Below are 19,303 nucleotides of genomic sequence, written 5' to 3'. Positions count from 1 at the left end.
ATATCCCTATTGTCCTAAGGTTTTACCCTGGACCTATACATGAGATGAGGGAAATTTCCTCTGTAGATTCTGAAAGGGAGAAGAGGTAAGGTAAAAAGACTGATGATCTCTGGCAAGATTCCCCAAAATGTTTAATGAGTTCTCATTAAAAGGATACACTGGGTGAAATTCTAGGGAAACTGAAAATATTGGTAAGTTGAATGAAATCAGTACAACTTTCACGTCTCACTTTTCTAATTTTAATAGAAAACATTAAAAAAATCTGTTCATCATCTGGGTAGTAACTCTTTCCGTATCTAACCAATACTCCAAAAATTGGGAGTTTAGGTTTAAGCAGTTTCCTCTAGGGTTTAGCACTAAAGATGGTATCTGATGCCTTCTGAAACTAGTACAGGTTCCTACATATGGTTGTGGTAAAAAGTTTCCTTGGTGTTGTCACTCACTTCTGATAGATAACCGAAAGGAACAGGCCAGAGGGAGGGGCTCAGGGTCCTTCCCTCTTTTTATTTTGGAGAACCGCACTCTGAAAAGGACACTCAGGGACAGCCTCTAGTGGACTGACAAAGTTTATTATCCAATTGTGTAGTTTTATAATTTTCAGGGAATAGAGCATAAGGCTGACTTGCACATAGCCATTCCAGATAAACATTAAAACATTCAAGCATAAAATACAGTTCCTACCGCCCAAGTCATAACATAGCTTTGGCGAAACTCTAAAGGGAGTCTTATCATGAAACAACAGTCCTTGCTCTCAGAAACAGGTGGTCAGAAGGAAGCCTTCGAATGCCTCAAGGCCGGGTATATTGACCCTTCGTCATCCGTTCCCAGCCTTGGGCACTCAGTGAATGCTCATAACCCTTTGTTGTGCTCTTCCCAGCTTCCAACCTTAGTCATGAGTGGAGCAAATACATTTTCAGTATTTGCTTAAAGCCTTCCAGCTCCTCCACAATTTCTCTTAGTTCCCAAAAGTGGCCCCTGATGACTAAGAGCAGATAGAAGAAGGAGGAGGGGTTGGTCTGTACAGATACACTACCAAAACTGTAGGAAGTCAGAACTAGGTGCAAAGGGAGGGATCCTACGCTACCTGAAGTTGTTGTTATTGTTTAGTCACTAAGTTGTGTCTGACTCTTTGCAACCCCATGGACTGTAGCCTGCCAGGCTCCTTCTGTCAGTGGGATTTCCCAGGCAAGAATACTGGAGTTGGTTGCCATTCCCTTCTCCAGGGAATCTTCCCGACCTGGGGATCATTGATGCCGCATCTCCTGCATTGGTAGGTGGATTCTTTATCACTGAGCCACCAGGGAAGTCCAGTTACCTGAATTTGCGTGTGAGCGTGCTAAGTCAATTCAGTTGTGTCCAACTCTCTATGACGCTATGGACCATAGCCCACTAGGCTCCTTTGTCCCTGGAATTCTCCAGCCAAGAATACTGGAGTGGGTTGCCATTCCATCTCCCAACGGATCTTCCTAACCCAGGGACTGAACATGCATTTCTTACATCTCCTGCTTTGACATGCGGGTTCTTTACCACTAGATAGAACTTGAGAGCAATTTGCTAAATGAAATGTCAGACTCAGAAAGACATATACCTCATGATGTCACTTATGTGTGGAATCTTTTAAGAAAAATTGAACTCATAGATACAGAGAACAGATTGGTAGTTGCCAGGAGGTGGGGACTGAGCAAAATGGGTAGAGGAAGTCAAAAGGCACAAACTTCCAGTTAGAAAACTGAGATGTCCTAGGAATGTGATGTACAACATGGTGAGTATAGTTAATAATACTGTATTGTATATTTGAAAGTTGCTAAAAGAATAGATCTTAAAAATTCTCATCACAAGAAAAAAGTCATAACTATACATGGTAATGGATGTTAAATAGACTTATTGTGGTGATTGCTTTGCAATATACACAAATATCAAGTCATTATGTTGTACATCTGCAACTAATATGTCAATTACATCTCAATAAAAAGAAACAAAAATGGGGATGTTAATACTTGTTTTACAGAAACAAAAAGGACTTTAAGAGAATATCATGAAGAGGTGTGGGCTTCCCAGGTAGCACTAGTGGTAAAGAACCCAGCTGTCAATAAGGGACTTGGGTTTGATCCCTGGGTCATGTAGGTTCCCTGGAGTAAGGAAGGCATGGCAACCCACTCCAGTATTCTTGCCTGGAGAATCCCATAGACAGAAGCCTGGAGGGCTACAGTCCATAGTGTCGCAAAGAGTCAGACTTAGCATACGTGGATGCATGAATCAGTTCAGTTCAGTTCAGTTCAGTCACTCAGTCATGTCCGACTCTTTGTGACCCCATGAATCGCAGCACTCCAGGCCTCCCTGTCCATCACCAACTCCTGGAGTTCACTCAGACTCACGTCCATCGAGTCAGCCATGCCATCCAGCCATCTCATCCTCTGTCGTCCCCTTCTCCTCCTGCCCCCAATCCCTCCCAGCATCAGTCTTTTCCAATGAGTCAACTCTTCACATGAGGTGGCCAAAGTACTGGAGTTTCAGCTTTAGCATCATTCCTTCCAAAGAACTCCCAGGGCTGATCTCCTTCAGAATGGACTGGTTGGATGTCCTTGCAGTCCAAGGGACTCTCAAGAGTCTTCTCCAACACCACAGTTCAAAAGCATCAATTCTTCGGCGCTCAGCCTTCTTCACAGTCCAACTCTCACATCCATACATGACCACTGGAAAAACCATAGCCTTGACTAGATGGAGCTTAGTCAGCAAAGTAATGTCTCTGCTTTTGAATATGCTATCTAGGTTGGTCATAACTTTTTTTTCAAGGAGTAAGCATCTTTAATAAATTGTATAATCTAGAGGAAATAAACAAATTGCTAGAAACACATAACCTACCGTGACTGAATCAGGAAATAATAGAAAATTTGAATATACCTTTAATTAGTAGGGAGACTGAATCAGTAACCAAAATTTTCCTAATATGGAATAAGCCCCAGACAAAATGGCTTTACTGGGGAGTTCTACCAAACAGTTGCAGGTTTTCTTTTTCATTCCTTTTTTTTCTGCCAAACATTTGAAGAAGAATTAACACCACTCCTTCTCAGACTCTTTCAGTATATCAAAGAGGAGGAGACATTTCAAACTAATTCTAGGACACCAGTATTACCCTGATATCTGAGCTAGACAAAGACCCTACAAGGAACGAAAACTATAGAAAACGAATTTCATGAGACTATGAATGCAAAATACTAGCGTGTTGAATTTGGCAGCATATTAAGAGTGTTATACAACATGACCAGGCAGGATTTATTCCTAGAATGTAAGAGTGGGTCAGTATGTGAAAATCAATCAGTATAATTCACTACATTAACAGAATGAAGGAGAAAAATCACATGATCATATCGACTGATGTAGAGAAGCATCTTGCATCAATAAAATATAAATAGGAAAAAGCTTGCTCAATAACAAAGGCTACATATGAAAAACCCACAGCTAACATCATATTCAATGGTAACAAGACTGAAAGTTTCTCCTCTAAGATCAGGAACAAAGATGTTTGTTTATGCCATTTTTACTCAACATAGTGTCAGATGTTCTATCCAGTGCAATTATGCAAGAAAAAGAAAACAAGACATCCAAATTGGAAAGAAGAAAGCAAAATTATCTCTGTTTGCAGAAGACATGATCATATATGTAGAAACCCCTAAATAGTTGCACCACACACACACACACACACACACACACACACACACACACAAACTTATTAGAATTAATAAGCAAATTAAGCAAAATTACAGGATACAAAATCAACACCTCAAATTAGTTACATTTCTATACCCTAACAATGAAAAACATGGAAAAATGAAATTAAGAGAGAAAACAATTCTTTACAACAAACTTTTTTACAACATCATCAAAAAGAATAAAATAATTAGGACTAAACGAAGGAGGCAAAAAAGAAAAACCTATACACTGAAAACTACAAAACATTGCTGACAGAAATTAAATAGGCATAAATAAACAGAAAGATATCACACTCATGGACGGGAAGACTTAATACTGTTAAGATATCAATACTACCCAAGTTCAGTTCAGTTCAGTCACTCAGTCGTGTCCGACTCTTTGTGACCCCATGAATTGCAGCATGCCAGGCCTCCCTGGCCATCACCAAACCCCAGAGTTCACTCAGACTCATGTCCATCGAGTCCGCAATGCCATCCAGCCATCTCATCCTCTGTCGTCCCCTTCTCCTCCTGCCCCTAATCCCTCCCAGCATCAGAGTCTTTTCCAATGAGTCAACTCTTCACATGAGGTGGCCAAAGTACCGGAGTTTCAGCTTTAGCATCATTCCTTCCAAAGAACTCCCAGGGCTGATCTCCTTCAGAATGGACTGGTTGGATGTCCTTGCAGTCCAAGGGACTCTCAAGAGTCTTCTCCAACACCACAGTTCAAAAGCATCAATTCTTCGGCGCTCAGCCTTCTTCACAGTCCAACTCTCACATCCATACATGACTACTGGAAAAACCATAGCCTTGACTCGACGGAGCTTAGTCAGCAAAGTAATGTCTCTGCTTTTGAATATACTGTCTAGGTTGGTCATAACTTTTCTTCCAAGGAGTAAGCCTCTTTTAATTTCATGGCTGCAATCACCATCTGCCATGATTTTGGAGCCCAAAAATATAAAGTCTGACACTGTTTCCACTGTTTCCCCATCTATTTCCCATGAAGTGATGGGACCAGATGCCATGATCTTCGTTTTCTGAATGTTGAACTTTAAGCCAACTTTTTCACTCTCCTCTTTCACTTTCATCAAGAGGCTTTTTAGTTCCTCTTCACTTTCTGCCATAAGGGTTGTGTCATCTGCATATCTGAGGTTATTGATATTTCTCCTGGCAATCTTGATTCCAGCTTGTGCTTCCTCCAGTCCAGCGTTTCTCATGATGTACTCTGCATAGAAGTTAAATAAGCAGGGTGACAATATACAGCCTTGACGTACTCCTTTTCCTATTTGGAACCAGTCTGTTGTTCCATGTCCAGTTCTAACTGTTGCTTCCTGACCTGCACACAGGTTTCTCAAGAGGCAGGTCAGGTGATCTGGTATTCTTATCTCCTTCAGAATTTTCCACAGTTTATTGTGATCCACACAGTCAAAGGCTTTGGCATAGTCAATAAAGCAGAAATAGATGTTTTTCTGGAACTCTCTTGCTTTTTCCATGATCCAGCGGATGTTGGCAATTTGATCTCTGGTTCCTCTGCCTTTTCTAAAACCAGCTTGAACATCAGGGAGTTCACGGTTCACGTATTGCTGAAGCCTGGCTTGGAGAATTTTGAGCATTACTTTACTAGCATGTGAGATGAGTGCAATTGTGAGGTAGTCTGAGCATTCTTTGGCATTGCCTTTCTTTGGGATTGGAATGAAAACTGACCTTTTCCAGTCCTGTGGCCACTGCTGAGTTTTCCAAATTTGCTGGCATATTGAGTGCAGCACTTTGACAGCATCATCTTTCAGGACTTGAAATAGCTCCACTGGAATTCCATCACCTGCACTAGCTTTGTTCGTAGTTATGCTTTCTAAGGCCCACTTGACTTCACATTCCAAGATGTCTGGCTCTAGATGAGTGATCACACCATCTTGAGTATCCGGGTCGTGAAGATCTTTTTTGTACAGTACTTCTGTGTATTCTGACCACCTCTTCTTAATATCTTCTGCTTCTGTTAGGTCCATACCATTTCTGTCCTTTATCAAGCCCATCTTTGCATGAAATATTCCCTCGGTATCTCTAATTTTCTTGAAGAGATCTCTAGTCTTTCCCATTTTGTTCTTTTCCTCTATTTCTTTGCATTGATCACTGAAGAAGGCTTTCTTATCTCTTCTTGCTATTCTTTGGAACTCTGGATTCAGATGCTTATATCTTTCCTTTTCTCCTTTGCTTTTCACTTCTCTTCTTTTCATGGCTATTTGTAAGGCCTCCCCAGACAGCCATTTTGCTTTTTTGCATTTCTTTTCCATGGGGATGGTCTTGATCCCTGTCTCCTGTACAATGTCATGAACCTCACTCCATAGTTCATCAAGCATTCTATCGATCAGATCTAGGCCCTTAAATCTATTTCTCACTTCCACTGTATAATCATAAGAGATTTTATTTAGGTCATACCTGAATGGTCTAGCAGTTTTCCCTACTTTCTTCAATTTAAGTCTGAATTTGCTAATAAGGAGTTCATGATCTGAGCCACAGTTATGAACAGTATGAAAAGGCAAAATGATAGGATACTGAAAGAGGAACTCCCCAGGTCAGTAGGTGCCCAATATGCTACTGGAGATCAGTGGAGAAATGACTCCAGAAAGAATGAAAGGATGGAGCCAAAGCAAAAACAATACCCAGCTGTGGATGTGACTGGTGATAGAAGCAAGGTCTGATGCTGTAAAGAGCAATATTGCATAGGAACCTGGAATGTCAGGTCCATGAATCAAGGCAAATTGGAGGTGGTCAAACAAGAGATGGCAAGAGTGAACGTCGACATGCTAGGAATCAGTGAATTAAAATGGACTGGAATGGGTGAATTTAACTCAGATGACCATTATATCTACTACTACGGGCAGGAATCCCTCAGAAGAAATGGAGTGGCCATCATGGTCAACAAAAGAGTCCCAAATGCAGTACTTGGATGCAGTCTCAAAAACGACAGAATACTACCCAAAGAGACTAACAAATCTGACGCAATCTCTACCAAAATCCTAGTGATGTTTTTTGCAAAGTAGAGAAACCATCCTAATATTCACATGGGATTTCAAGAGACATTGAATAGCCAATACAATCTTGGAAAAGAATATAAACTTGGAGAACTTGTTTCCTGATTTCAGAACTTATTACAAAGGTACATCACTACAAAGAAGAAAGCAAATTTGGTGACCAAAAAGAAGCAGTAAAATAAAAATGAAGTGGTTCCTGAAAAGTTTTAAAAACTTACAGTAATTAAAACAGTGTGGTACTACATAATGACAGGTGCCACACAAAAGCCATTCTTCCAGGCCAATCAAAGCCACATTTGTGTGCTTTCATAAGCAGCTGAGCTGCAGGTAGAGAATAATCCTCTTCTTAAAAATAAGGATACCAACTAGGATACACGACTCAACAAGGCTTGCCTCCCAAGAGAATATGCTTGGGCAAGTGAAAGCATTTCTTGAAATAATTCTAGGTTAGCCCTAACAGATACCTGAATGAGAGACTTTGCTTAACATATTGGGAACTTATAAAAATCAATGAGAAAAACAAAAGAAAGTTTCAGTTTAAAAAATAAACTAGGGACAAAATTTAAAAAAAACACACAAAAACCAGTATGGTATAGGCATAGAAATAGAGGTATAGACTAATGGAATAGAACAGAGAACCCAGAAGTAAATCTTTGCTTACGTAAATAATTTTTTTATAAGTGCGTTGAAACCATTGAATGAGATACATGGGGCTGAGACAACTGGATATTCACATGCAAAAGAATGAAGTTTGACCCTTCCCTTATATTATATACAAAAATTAACTCAGAATGGTTTAAAGGAACTTCCCTGGTGGTCCACAGGCTAAGACTCTGCGCTCCCAATAAAGAGTGTCTGGGTTTGATCCCTGGTCCCACATGCTGCAACTAAAGCTCCGCATGCTACAAGGAAGATTGAAGATCCAGTGTGCTGCAACTAAAATCTGGCCCAGCCTAAAGAAATAAAAATATTTTTAAAAAGAATGGATTAAAGACTTAAACATAAGAACTAAAACTGCACAATTCTTAGAAGAAAACATTGGGAAAAAATCTTCATGACATCATATTTGTAATGATTTCTTGTGACACTAAAAGCACAGGTAAAAAAAGAAAAATAGATAAATTAGACTTCACAACAAGTGAAAAGTAATAAACTTTTAAAACTTTTGTGCATCAAAGGACACTAACAACAGAGTGAAAAAGTAACCCACAGGATGGGAGAAAATATTTGCATATCATAGAGCTGATGAGGGGTTAATATTCAGAATATATAAAGATCTCCTACAACTTAACAACGAATAATTCAATTTAAAAATGTGCAAAGCGAGGCTTCCCAAGTGGTTCAGTGGTAAAGAATCTGCCTGCCAATACAGGAGACACAGGGAGATGCAGTTTCGATCCCTGTGTCAGGAAGATCCGCTGGAATAGGAAATGGCAACCCACTCCAATATTCTTGCCTGAAAAATACCATGGATGGGGGAGCCTGGCAGGCTGCAGTACACGCGATCACAAAGAGTCGGACGTGACGGAGCACACGCATATCACACCATAAGATTGCTTCCAGCATTAAAAAAAAAAGTGTGCAAAGGGGAATTCTTTGGAGGTCCAGCGGTTGGATCTCTAGTGGGGGAACTAAGGTCCTGCAAGATGAGTGGTGCGACCAAAAAAAGGGGTGGTGGGGAAGGGACTTGAATAGACATTTCTCCAGAAAAGACATACAAATGGCCAGTAAACACATTAAATATGTTCAACATAATTAATCATTAGGAAAATGCTAATCAAAACCACAGTGAAAGACTATTTCACTCAATCTAAAAGTCTGTCACAAATGGGTGAACAAAATGTGGTATATATGTGGGCTTCCCTGGTGGCTCAGTTGCATCCAACTCTTTGTGACCCCATGGACACCAGGCTGCTCCGTCCATGGGATTTTCCAAACAAAAATACTGGAGTGGGTTGCCAGTTCCTACTCCAGGGGAACTTCCCAACTCAGGGATCGAACCCACATCTCTTGAGTCTCCTGCATTGGCAGGTGCATTCTTTACCACTGAACCCAGGGAAGTCCCTGAGCTGAGTCTTGAAGGCAGAAGTTTAATCTGGAGGACAGGTAGAGGACATGACAAAGCATTGAGAGAAAAAGCCTGCTTTTGAAGAATGGAAAGTAGTCCAAGATGAAGATAACTCCAGTATAAAGTAGGTGTGTGGGTGGCATGGTCCGAAGGCTGCCAAGGTTAGTCAAAGACGAGACACATTCAGAGGCTCTGGACTCTGTCTTAAAAGCAATGGGGAAATATCAAGTGCTCTGGACAGAGAAGTGAAAGGATCAAACCTATGTTTTAGAAAGACAACTCAAATGTGTATGGGTACTCAGTCATGTCTGACTCTTTGCCACCCCCTGGACTGTAACCCACCTGGCTCCTCTGTCCACAGGATTTCCTAGGCAAGAATATTGGAGTGGGTTGCCATTCCCTTCTCTAGGTATATTCTCCACCCAGGGATTGAACCCTGGAGCTCCTGCATTACAGGAAGATTCTTTACCACTGAGCCACTTGGGAAGCCCAGATCACTCAAGAGGGAATGTGAAAGATGGACTTAGGAGAAGGGGAGATATAAGAGAGGAAAACAAGCAGGACAGCTGTCACAGGAATCTCAATCAGAGATGACAAACAGCAATGACCCGGAAGAGATCTACAGGAGTCAAAGTTATAGAAACTTTGGATGGTTTCTATATAAGGGTGGTGGTTGGGGGCTGAGGGGAGGAGGAAATGGAGAGTTAATGTTTAATGGGTAGATTTTCAGTTTTGTAAGATGAGAAAGTTCTGGAGATGGACCCCACAGCAATGTGAACACAGTTCATAGTTACAGGCCAGCTATTGAACTGTACACTTAGAAATGGTTAAGATAGCAAATTTTATGATATGTGATTTTTTTTAAACCACAATTAAAAAAAAAAACTAAACTGGGAATTTCTTGGTAGTCCAATGGTTAAGACTCGGTACTTTCACTGCCATGGGCTCAGGTTCAATTCCTGGTCAGGGAATTAAAATCCCACAAGCTGCGTAGCGTGGCTTAAAAAAAAAAAAAAAGTAAACTAAAAAAAGAGGAAGCAAGAAAATTATTTTCTTTAGTTTTAAGTTCCTTTTTTATAATGAAGAAGACAATTTTTTTTTCAAATTGAGTAGACTCACAGGATACCAGAAAATAGGTGAGAAAAGACCCATACTTAATATATTAGTGTGCCAGGGCCGCCATACCAAAATACCATAGACAGGATGATTTAAACAAAAGGAATTTATTTCTCACGATCTGGAGGCTAAAAGTCCAAGGTCAAGATGTTGGCAGGTTTGGTTAATTCTGAAACCTCACTCCTTAGCTTGCAGATGGCTGCTGTCTTGCTGTTCCCACACATGGCCTTTCCTCTATGTATACGCATTTTTGGTGTCTCTTCCACTTCTAATGAAACCAGTCCCATTGGATTATAGTCCCATTCTTATAATCTCGTTAATGGTTAATGGCCCTCTGCCCTCTCCTTAAAGACCCTCTGAGCAAATACAGTCACATTGTGGGTTAGGGCTTCAATCTATGAATTTTGTTATAAACGATTCAGTTTATAACACTTAGAGACATTAGCATGTAATACCAAGAATAAAAACTATGAATAAGAATTTAAAACATGGAAAGAAAATTCAGTTTCTCAGTTATACCACCCACATTTCAAGCACCCAGTAGACACATGGGGCTGTGTCCACCATATTAGACAGCACAGACAGAGAATATTTCCATCTTCCCTCAAATTTCTGTTGGATAGCAGTGGTCTGGAAATTGTGGAAGAAGTTATAAAACCCCTAAGATTGCATTTTAATACACTCCTCAGTTTCTCTTCCCTCCCTTAATCAGACGGATTATCCTGATCCCAACTATCTGAAATTTCAAGAAGAACTGGTAAGATTTATGTCACCTCTGATTTTCAATGTGTGGATTAGCACATTGATGAAAGACTTGCTGGCCTGGCAGCATTCTTGCTCCTGGGGCCATTTGATCGTTGGGAAATCTCAATTTATTGCAGTACCCAGAGTCTGAAAGAATAAAGCAAACGTGTATGTCTTAAGGAGTCATATGATTTTATGATGAAAGGAAAAACTTTTTGTTTGTTTGAGGTAGGAGGAGTCTCTTTACTTAGCAGGAATACTGATAGACTAACATAATCAGAGTTGAATTATTCTATTCCATACCTGAGGATTAGGATAAGCGAGTCAGTGACAATTTAAAATTCAGTTTAATTCCTTCTGTGCATAACCTCTTTATTTATATAAAGTATAAGGTTACTAGGAAGAGAATCTAAGTCATGGCCCTTGAATAAGGCTCCAGATGAGTAGGAGTTGAGATCACTTCTTCAGCAGTCTTGTCCTCTGAGGCCTTGATTGTCGTTTGTCACCTCTGGGTGATTCACATCTGTGCTGCCTCCCAAGCCCTCCTCCCTAGTCTCCAATAGAGGAATATTTACCTCTTTTTCATAGTAATACTAGATCAGCTACTGAATCCCAGATTGCTGCGAGCAGCGTGAGGAATCCCACCCGTGGCCAAGGTCATGAGGAAGGAGGCTTGACATTACGTAAAGGCAGGATCAAGCCTCAGGGGTCCCCCTGGAGATTCTCGAGCATCTACCCCCAAAACCAGAGTCTGCCTGCTTTACTGTGTTATGCTTTCCACCTACTCTTCTGACATTAGCAGGGGGCTGTCCCCCCACCACCTTTTTCTGGAAAAAGTTAATTTAGAGCTTTTAGATAATAAGTCTCCTGGGCATAATATGAGTGTTTCAATCCAAAAACCCCTCTGATGGCTTTCTAGCCTTCCTGCCGGACTCTTATAGCTGCGAATGTGATTGTTTGCGGCCTCCCAATCCTGAGAGGCACAGGAAACTTCAAACATCCTAGGAATGTAGGGGCTTCTGAGGAGTCAAAATCATTAGAATAGGACTGATTAAAGGTTTCATTTGTTAAGCCAATACTTGCTGCCAAGTTTTCATATCTTTTATTTGTTGATATAGTTGGTATGTAGAAAAAACAGGTAGTAGCCCTGGTATTAGCAACATTAGATCTTTGAGTTAAGTACTTTCTTTGTTATAACCCACTGCAACTTTGTTCTACAGGAATGTAACTTTATTTAGTATTTTGAGGGTGATGAAGAGTAAGGGAAAAATACTTTAGGGGAAAATGAGTTTTCTGGTTGATAGACATTTATCTAGAAAAAGAGCCATAAAAATGTTAACAGGCCCCCTGGCCATAAGATGATGTAAAACCACCTAAGACCTTTTGTATACGGGAAGGTATGCAAAAGGAAAGCCTGGTCTCAATAAGGGTCAGGACTGCTGCCCCTGCATAACTCTGCATATTCCATTATTCCTTTATGTACAACTTGGGGTATATAAGCTGCTTTTGAAAATAAAGTTGTGGGTCTGGCACCGATGCTTGGCTCCCCCATGTCGTTCTTTCCTCCCTTTTCTGGCTGAATTCCCATCTGGAGCATGGAGGCTCACCGTGTCTACTTATTTGCCCTGGCTTCTAAGACCCACGTGAGAGGGAGCCCAAGGCGGGGCACTCTCCGCTATTCAAGCGGGTGCCGGTGGCCTACGTAGACCATGCAAACCCCTTGTCTCGGAGTTTTATTGGTTCTCCGCGTAAACCAAGTTATTCAGCCTCTTTTCTTCACTAATTTTCCTACTACACTATTCTTTCCTAATCTCTCTTTATATATCTAATAAATAGGTCTCTCCTCCCTGACTCCGTCCCCGCTTTGAATTCCCTGGATCCACTGGGGCTGGACCCCGGCACCAGATTTCACTGAAGATTTAAGCACAGAGCTCACCAACAGCCCCTGGTCCCCCAACAACCTGGACATGAGCTATGGCCCCAAGTCTACGGCCCCATCTCAGCCTCACTCTTCGGGTCTGTTGTAGTTCTGAGCAGCAGAGTAGAAAGCTACGTTTGACTTTGTAGATTCCCACTCCTGGCGACAGCTGGACTACATTGTACATATGCTCATACTAACTTTCTAGCATAGAGAAGGCACATCTTACTCTCCTGGATGAGGCTGAACCCTGCCTAATAACTGCAGTACAGAGACCAGAGCACTCCCTGGGGGGCCCCTCCCTGAGCTACTGTCCATCTGGCACCTTGTTTTTAGTTGAAAAAGACTTACTTGGCTTTCATGTTGTCCAGGTTAAAAAGATGAAGCTGCAGGGGCTAGGGATCAACCTGGTGATCAGCTTGCTCCAGGGACATTCTTGGCAGAGGGCAAAATGGGTAAGGTCAGGCAGGGACTTTGGGAGTAGAGCCTGGCAGAACTAGGCGTCTCCAGAGGGTGGCTGGATCCCCAGAGATGAAGGAAAAGATACCAGGGTCTTTTCTGGGCTCCACATGAAGTGAGAACCACAGGGTAGAGTGGGAGGCACTCAAGGAGCAGGTCACAATGGGTCTCAGTGATGCTTAGCTAGATCAGACCACGCTAGACTGGAAGACAAGCATTCACAGTTTCCTCTGGGCTGTGGTCTGAAGGAGCCCAGGGTTCAGTTGGAAGACATCTTCCCCATCAACTCCCAGCTTCCCTTCCTTTTCAGTTTGGGGCCAGGGAGTAGGGAATGGGACTCAGTTGCTCTTCTTGGTCTCCCCATCCAGATTACCAGGGGCTTTTTCTGCTTCATGTGGGCTCATTCCATGAAGGTATAGGACCCCAAACTACCGCACAATCCAGTCACCGAGACGTGAAATCACTCTGGTAGGTCTAAACTCACTCTGCCCAGTTCTCCATCCCATGAGGAGGAAAGCTGGTTGCTTTTCCCAACAATCAGCAAGGGACATGCCCTCTACAAATATTTGCCCATTTGTATTGACTGGTCAAACCTTGTCCCTCTGTTACATACTCAGTCTCAAAATGCATTGGCACTTCCTATGGGTCCTGCCACATTCTATCTCCAGCTTACAAAAGAAGCTATGGAGGGAATTCCCTGGTGGTCCAGTGGTTAAGTCAGGAAAACAAGATCCCATGTGATGCAGCACCAAAAAAAAAAAGCTGTGGAGACCCAGAGTTCAGTTCAGTTCAGTTCAGTCGCTCAGTCGTGTCTGACTCTTTGCGACCCCATGAATCGCAGCACGCCAGGCCTCCCTGACCCAGAGTTAAAAGAGATCAAATAACTGTGATTCTGATCTAGAAGCAACATTTAATTTCTCTTTTCAGTTTAAAAATGAACACAAACAAGTTACAGCACCCAGCTGGGAATTAGAAAGTAAAAGGTAGATACATGGGGAAAGATTACAATATCCTTCATGTCTAGTACGTAATACATCCCCAGTACCTGACAAAGAGAAATTGGGGAAAAAAATAGAGACTAGGATTTATTAAGAGAAGGGGCAAAGCTGACTCTGGTCACATGGCTTTTAGCATTGGGATCAAATGAATAGATACTTCTGCCCTAAGCTGTCTCAACATTTCTAACTACCTGTTGTGCCCAGTCCTTGTACATGATCCTATCAGAGACATTTGAGAAAGGAAACAGGGTGCCTTGGAGGCCTTCCCTATCCAAAAATATTCTGGACTTGCGTCTTTATGAATTCCACTAGAATGTGCATCAGAATGGTTGCGAAACGCTTGATAAAGTACAGCTGATCTTGCATAGGCATTGTGAAGTCTTTCATCTCAGGGCTGTTCACTAGCCGGTTGCTTACTGCTTGCAAATGCTCCCAGGACTCATCCGTGCACTTCTGGGTGACATCAATGGCAGCAGCCTTAAACTCTGTTACCAGCTCAGTGTTAGGGAGCTTCTCAGCAAATTCAGCCATCATTTTTGCTGTCTCATAGAGCACCCACCTATTTTCCTGCCTACATGCCTCCAGAAGGGTAACTGAGCGCTGCACCCGCCTAAGCTCCCCTGGGGATCCTCCCAGATCCTTCAGAATGACCTTAACTTGGCCAATCCCTTCTCCTTCATTGTGCTTTTTGCTCTCACGGATGAGGGTTTCAGTGGTGTCCTTTCCTCCTATCTTAACAAGCTGGAGCTGCAGAATGTGAGCCTCAGTTGTGCAACCAATCTCTTCCAAGACCACCTCCAGAGCTAAGCTGGATAGGTACTCAGGCAGAGGGGCTAAGGAGGAGGCCACATGTAAGAGATGCTGGCAGGTTTTAGGGTCTGGGAGAAGGAGCTGGTTGGAGAGCAGGTTCAAAGGATGCCCAGTTTCTGAGATGGACGGCTGGAAGGTCAGGACCCCTTCCTGGGCATTTCTTGGGAAGGCAGCCACTGGGGACAGCAAGACACAGCAAAGGAGCAGCACGGCCTGCATCACGGTGGGTCAGCAGAACAGCCCTGCCGGAAAGAAGCAGTGCTCAGACTGGGAAGTGGGCAAAGGCTCGGGATGAAGAGACTCCAGGTCTGGCCAGACATCGGAAGTGCCTCAGCCCTTGGAAACTTCAGTCGCCCAGGACGTCAGAACTCATGGGCTGTGGGAGATATTTACCTGCTCCTGGAAAAAAAAGAAGCCAGAGGAATGAGATGATCTGAACACGTCCTTTGCCTCCGTGCCTCTCTTGATCTGAATGACTGCTTTCTAGATCTGACGTTCTCTTTATCTCAGTCAAAACAGTTGACCGCTCTGAACACCTCAGTTGACCTCACTGAAAACAGTGAAGGACACAACCTTCACAAATATTTATCTGCCTCTTCTTAGTTCAGGCTTTGCCCTTACCTTTGCCCCAAAGCTGAAATCAGGTTTCTCCCTCTGTGGATACTGCCCCATATCCCTCTCACCTTAGGATTTCTCTAGACCTAAACTTAGATCAGGAAAATTTCCTCTGTGTCTTCTGAGGAAGAGGGAGGTGAAAGGCAGAGATGCCAGTGATTTCTGGATAGGAGACACCAAAATAGTTCTTTTAAATTATTTTTTATTTTCTAATTGAAGTATAGTTGATTTACAATATTGTGTTAGTTTCAGGTGTATAGCAAAGTGATTCAGATATATATATATCTGAATTATACATATATTCTTCAGATTCCTTTCCATTATTGGTTATTACAAGATATTGAATACAGTTCTCTCTGCTATACAGTAGGTATTTGTTTATCTATTTTACATAGAGTAGTGTGTATCTGTTAATCCTAAACTCCTAATTTATCCACTCCTGCCTTACAGTTTCCCTTTTGGTAACTGTAAGTTTGGCCCAAAATACTTCTTATTCAATGGATTTAAGAGGTAGAGAAATAGAACAATAGAATCCACCAGCTGCTGCTGCTGCTGCTGCTTCTAAGTCGCTTCAGTCGTGTCTGACTCTGTGTGACCCCATAGACGGCAGCCCACCAGGCTCCCCTGGGATTTTCCAGGCAGGAACACTGGAGTGGGTTGCCATTTCCTTCTCCAATGCATGAAAGTGAAAAGTGAAAGTGAAGTCACTCAGTCGTGTCTGACTTAGTGACCCCATGGACTGCAGCCCACCAGGCTCCTCTGTCCATGGGATTTTCCAGGCAAGAGTGCTGGAGTGGGGTGCCATTGCCTTCTCTGAATACACCAGCAAGTCAGACCAAATAAGAGCAACTTCTCAGTTTTTACATTAATTCCAGTGCAGTTCCTTAATTAAACGTGTCTATTATCTTACTACCCCTTTCTAAGCCGATATCAAAATGTAAGGAATTGGGCTTCATTTCTCAACCAGGAGTCTAGGAGAGAAACTGCAGTCTGAACAATAAGGAGCGATGGCATATGGTACCTCCTAAAACTGGTACAAAGCCCACGTGTGATCATGGCATCAGGGTTTCTCTCTGGTTCCATAACCCACCATGGCACACAGCTAAAGGGAACAGATCAATGAAGGGATCCCAGGTCCCTCCTCTTATCTTATTTACTCCTCTCAGTCCCAGGAGGGCCCTCTAGTAAGCAAGAAGAAATCAATCCCTAGAAAAAGAGAAGTCAGTGTTCGGGGAGCTACAGGGACACATTCCTAAAACCGGGAGAACCAGATGTAGAGATATCCAACACTGTTGCCTGAAATTCTTGGACCCTAAATCCACAGGGAACCTCAAGAATCTACTGCTTCTGTACAGCTCAGTTAGGTCTTTGGATCCTGCCAAATTCTCCCATTTCTGACTTGAGTTCCCCATCCATGACTGGACCTCCAGTATTACGATCAGGTTGTCCTCAATATGACAATTACTTTTCTTTGAAATTGCTTGCATTTCCAACTGTGGTGTCTTGGGAATGACAGGGGAGAGAGAATGTGTAAATGTGTAGGGGATGGAGAGTGGTGGTTCATTTGTCTCCAGGACTGAGGAGAGAAATAGAGGGATGAAGACAAGGTCTGGTCCCTCCAATCAGACTCCCTACCTATGCTCCTGTCCTCATCTGGTACCTGTTCATCAGTTCCCATTAGCTATCACTCTTTGAGTGATGGGGTTTTTGTTGTTTTAATTAACAGTTCATTTTTGGGAATTCTCCGGCTGTCCAGTGGTTAGAACTCCAGACTTCCACTGAAGGGATCATGGGTTCAATCCCTAGTTGGGGAACTAAGATCCTGCATGTCACATAACGTGGTCAGTAAAATAAAATAAAATGGCTCAAGAAATTGAGTAAAAAAAATTTATTATTTTAGTAGAAAAACTGAGCAAGAACTACAGAATTTCCAAATATTCCCTCTTCCCCAGCCCCCAAGTTTTCCTCTTTTTAACATCTTCTACTGGTGTGGTACCTTAGTGACATTTGATTGTTATATTTAAAATGTTATGTATTATTTTTAGGGTTCAGTTCTTTGCACTTACACAGTTCTATCATACCAAATGTATGTCACAAAACTTTACACTATCATACAGAATACTTCCACTGTCCTAAAAATCTTTGGTGCTGTTTTCAGTTGCCAATCCCTATCAGCCTGGTCTCCCATCAAAGTAACTTCACCAGCCTCCTAGACCAGCATGGCTGGGACCTAAGTAATCAGTAGCGGTCTTGCTATTATCCCCTTGGGACCCCAGACCTGCTCTCCTTTTGCTGGCTAACAGGAGGGCCCTCGGGCCTTGCCCTCAAGAGACTTCGGGTTCCACACTGGCTGAAGCTTTCTTCCTCCTCTGAGTGACTCAAAGAAGCATCTAAAACACTCAGGGTTCAGCATGTGTGGACTCCACGGAAGTTTTCCTATAGGGTCAGAGAAGCTGAAAATGCAGTAGGAAGAACCAGCTTGTTCTTTCCAGATCACCAGATTGTTAGTATTAAGGGCTACTTTATGCTTAATTTTGCACGGGTGAAGATCAGTAGGCATGGTGAAAGTGAAAGCACATGAAGTGAAAGTCACTCAGTCGTGTCCAACTCTTTGCCACCCTATGGGCTATACAGTCCATGGAATTCTTCAGGCCAGAATACTGGAGTGGATAGCCTTTCCCTTCTTCAGGGGATCTTCCCAACCCAGGGATCGAACCCAGGTCTCCTGCATTGCAGGAGGATTCTTTACCAGCTGAGCCACAAGGGAAGCCCATTGTTTACCCAAGTGAAAGTGAAAGTGAAGTCGCTCAGTCGTGTCCAACTCTTTGCGACCCTATGGACACCAGGCTCCTCTGTCCATGGGATTTTCTAGCCAAGAGTACTGGAGTGGGTTGCCATTTCCTTCTCCAGGGAATCTTCCCATCAGGGATCAAACCCAGGTCTCCTGCATTGTAGACAGATGCTTTACCATCTGAGCCACCAGGGAATTGTTTACCTAGGCCTCTCCCTAATCTGAACAGTTATTTTCTGAATCACTTCTACTCTACCTCAGCTGAAAACAGAAGAGGGCCAGAAAGCTAATGGTTTCCAAGGAAAGGGAAGGATGTGACGTTTGCAGTTTACTCATCTTTCTTGCCCAGCGTCTTTCCCTATGCCCCATGCTGACAGACTGACTTTTCCTCCCTGTGTGTCTCTTGCTTCTTCCTGATGTGTTTTTAAAAATAAGTTTGGCTGTGTAGGGTCTTAGTTGCAGCATGTGAGATCTTTTGTTGTGGTGCAAGAGTCCTCTAGTTACAGTGCTCAGGCTTAGTTGCTCAGTGGCCTGAGGGATCTTAGTTCCCTGACCAGGGACTGAACCTGTGCTCCCCAAGTTTCAAGGTGGATTCTTAACCACTGGGCCACCAGGGAAGTCCTCTGATGCATTTCTTTTTAATAATTCGAGGTATAGTTGCTATACAATATTTAATATGACATAGCAATTCACAATTCTGAAGGTTATTCTCCATTTAATTATAAAATTACTGCCTATATTCCGTTATCTTTGTGGCTTATTTTATACATAGCAGTTTGTACCTCTTAACTCTCTACTTCTAAATTGCCCCTCCCTCTTCTGTTTACTTTAGTACTTTGGCCACCTTATGCGAAGAGTTGACTCATTGGAAAAGACTCTGATGCTGGGAGGGATTGGGGGCAGGAGGAGAAGGGGATGACAGAGGATGAGATGGCTGGATGGCATCACCGACTCGATGGACCCGAGTTTGAGTGAACTCTGCGAGTTGGTGATAGACAGGGAGGCCTGGTGTGCTGTGATTCATGGGGTTGCAGAGTCGGACACGACTGAGCGACTGAACTGAACT

At 42.7% G+C, this 19,303-nt stretch overlaps 1 protein-coding gene across 1 annotated transcript; it reads right to left on the bottom strand.

Annotated features, from left to right (window-relative positions):
* LOC102189464 (apolipoprotein F) lies at positions 13,914-15,335 on the bottom strand. The gene is made up of 2 exons (XM_005680344.2): positions 15,225-15,335; positions 13,914-15,073 (listed from the first exon to the last, which is right to left on the bottom strand). Exon 2 carries the CDS (start codon positions 15,048-15,050, stop codon positions 14,289-14,291), a length of 762 nt encoding a protein of 253 aa, XP_005680401.1. The 5' UTR covers positions 15,051-15,073; positions 15,225-15,335; the 3' UTR covers positions 13,914-14,288.

Source organism: Capra hircus, chromosome 5 (genome assembly GCF_001704415.2).
Source record: "Capra hircus breed San Clemente chromosome 5, ASM170441v1, whole genome shotgun sequence".
Taxonomy (NCBI): Eukaryota; Metazoa; Chordata; class Mammalia; order Artiodactyla; family Bovidae; genus Capra; species Capra hircus.
The sequence above is the reverse complement of the archived record's forward strand: the minus strand, read 5'-3'. Positions and strand labels throughout refer to the sequence as shown.

Bases quoted from the DNA above. Each gene is read 5' to 3' on its own strand.
- LOC102189464 (XM_005680344.2), bottom strand. From the start codon at position 15,050: ATGCAGGCCGTGCTGCTCCTTTGCTGTGTCTTGCTGTCCCCAGTGGCT.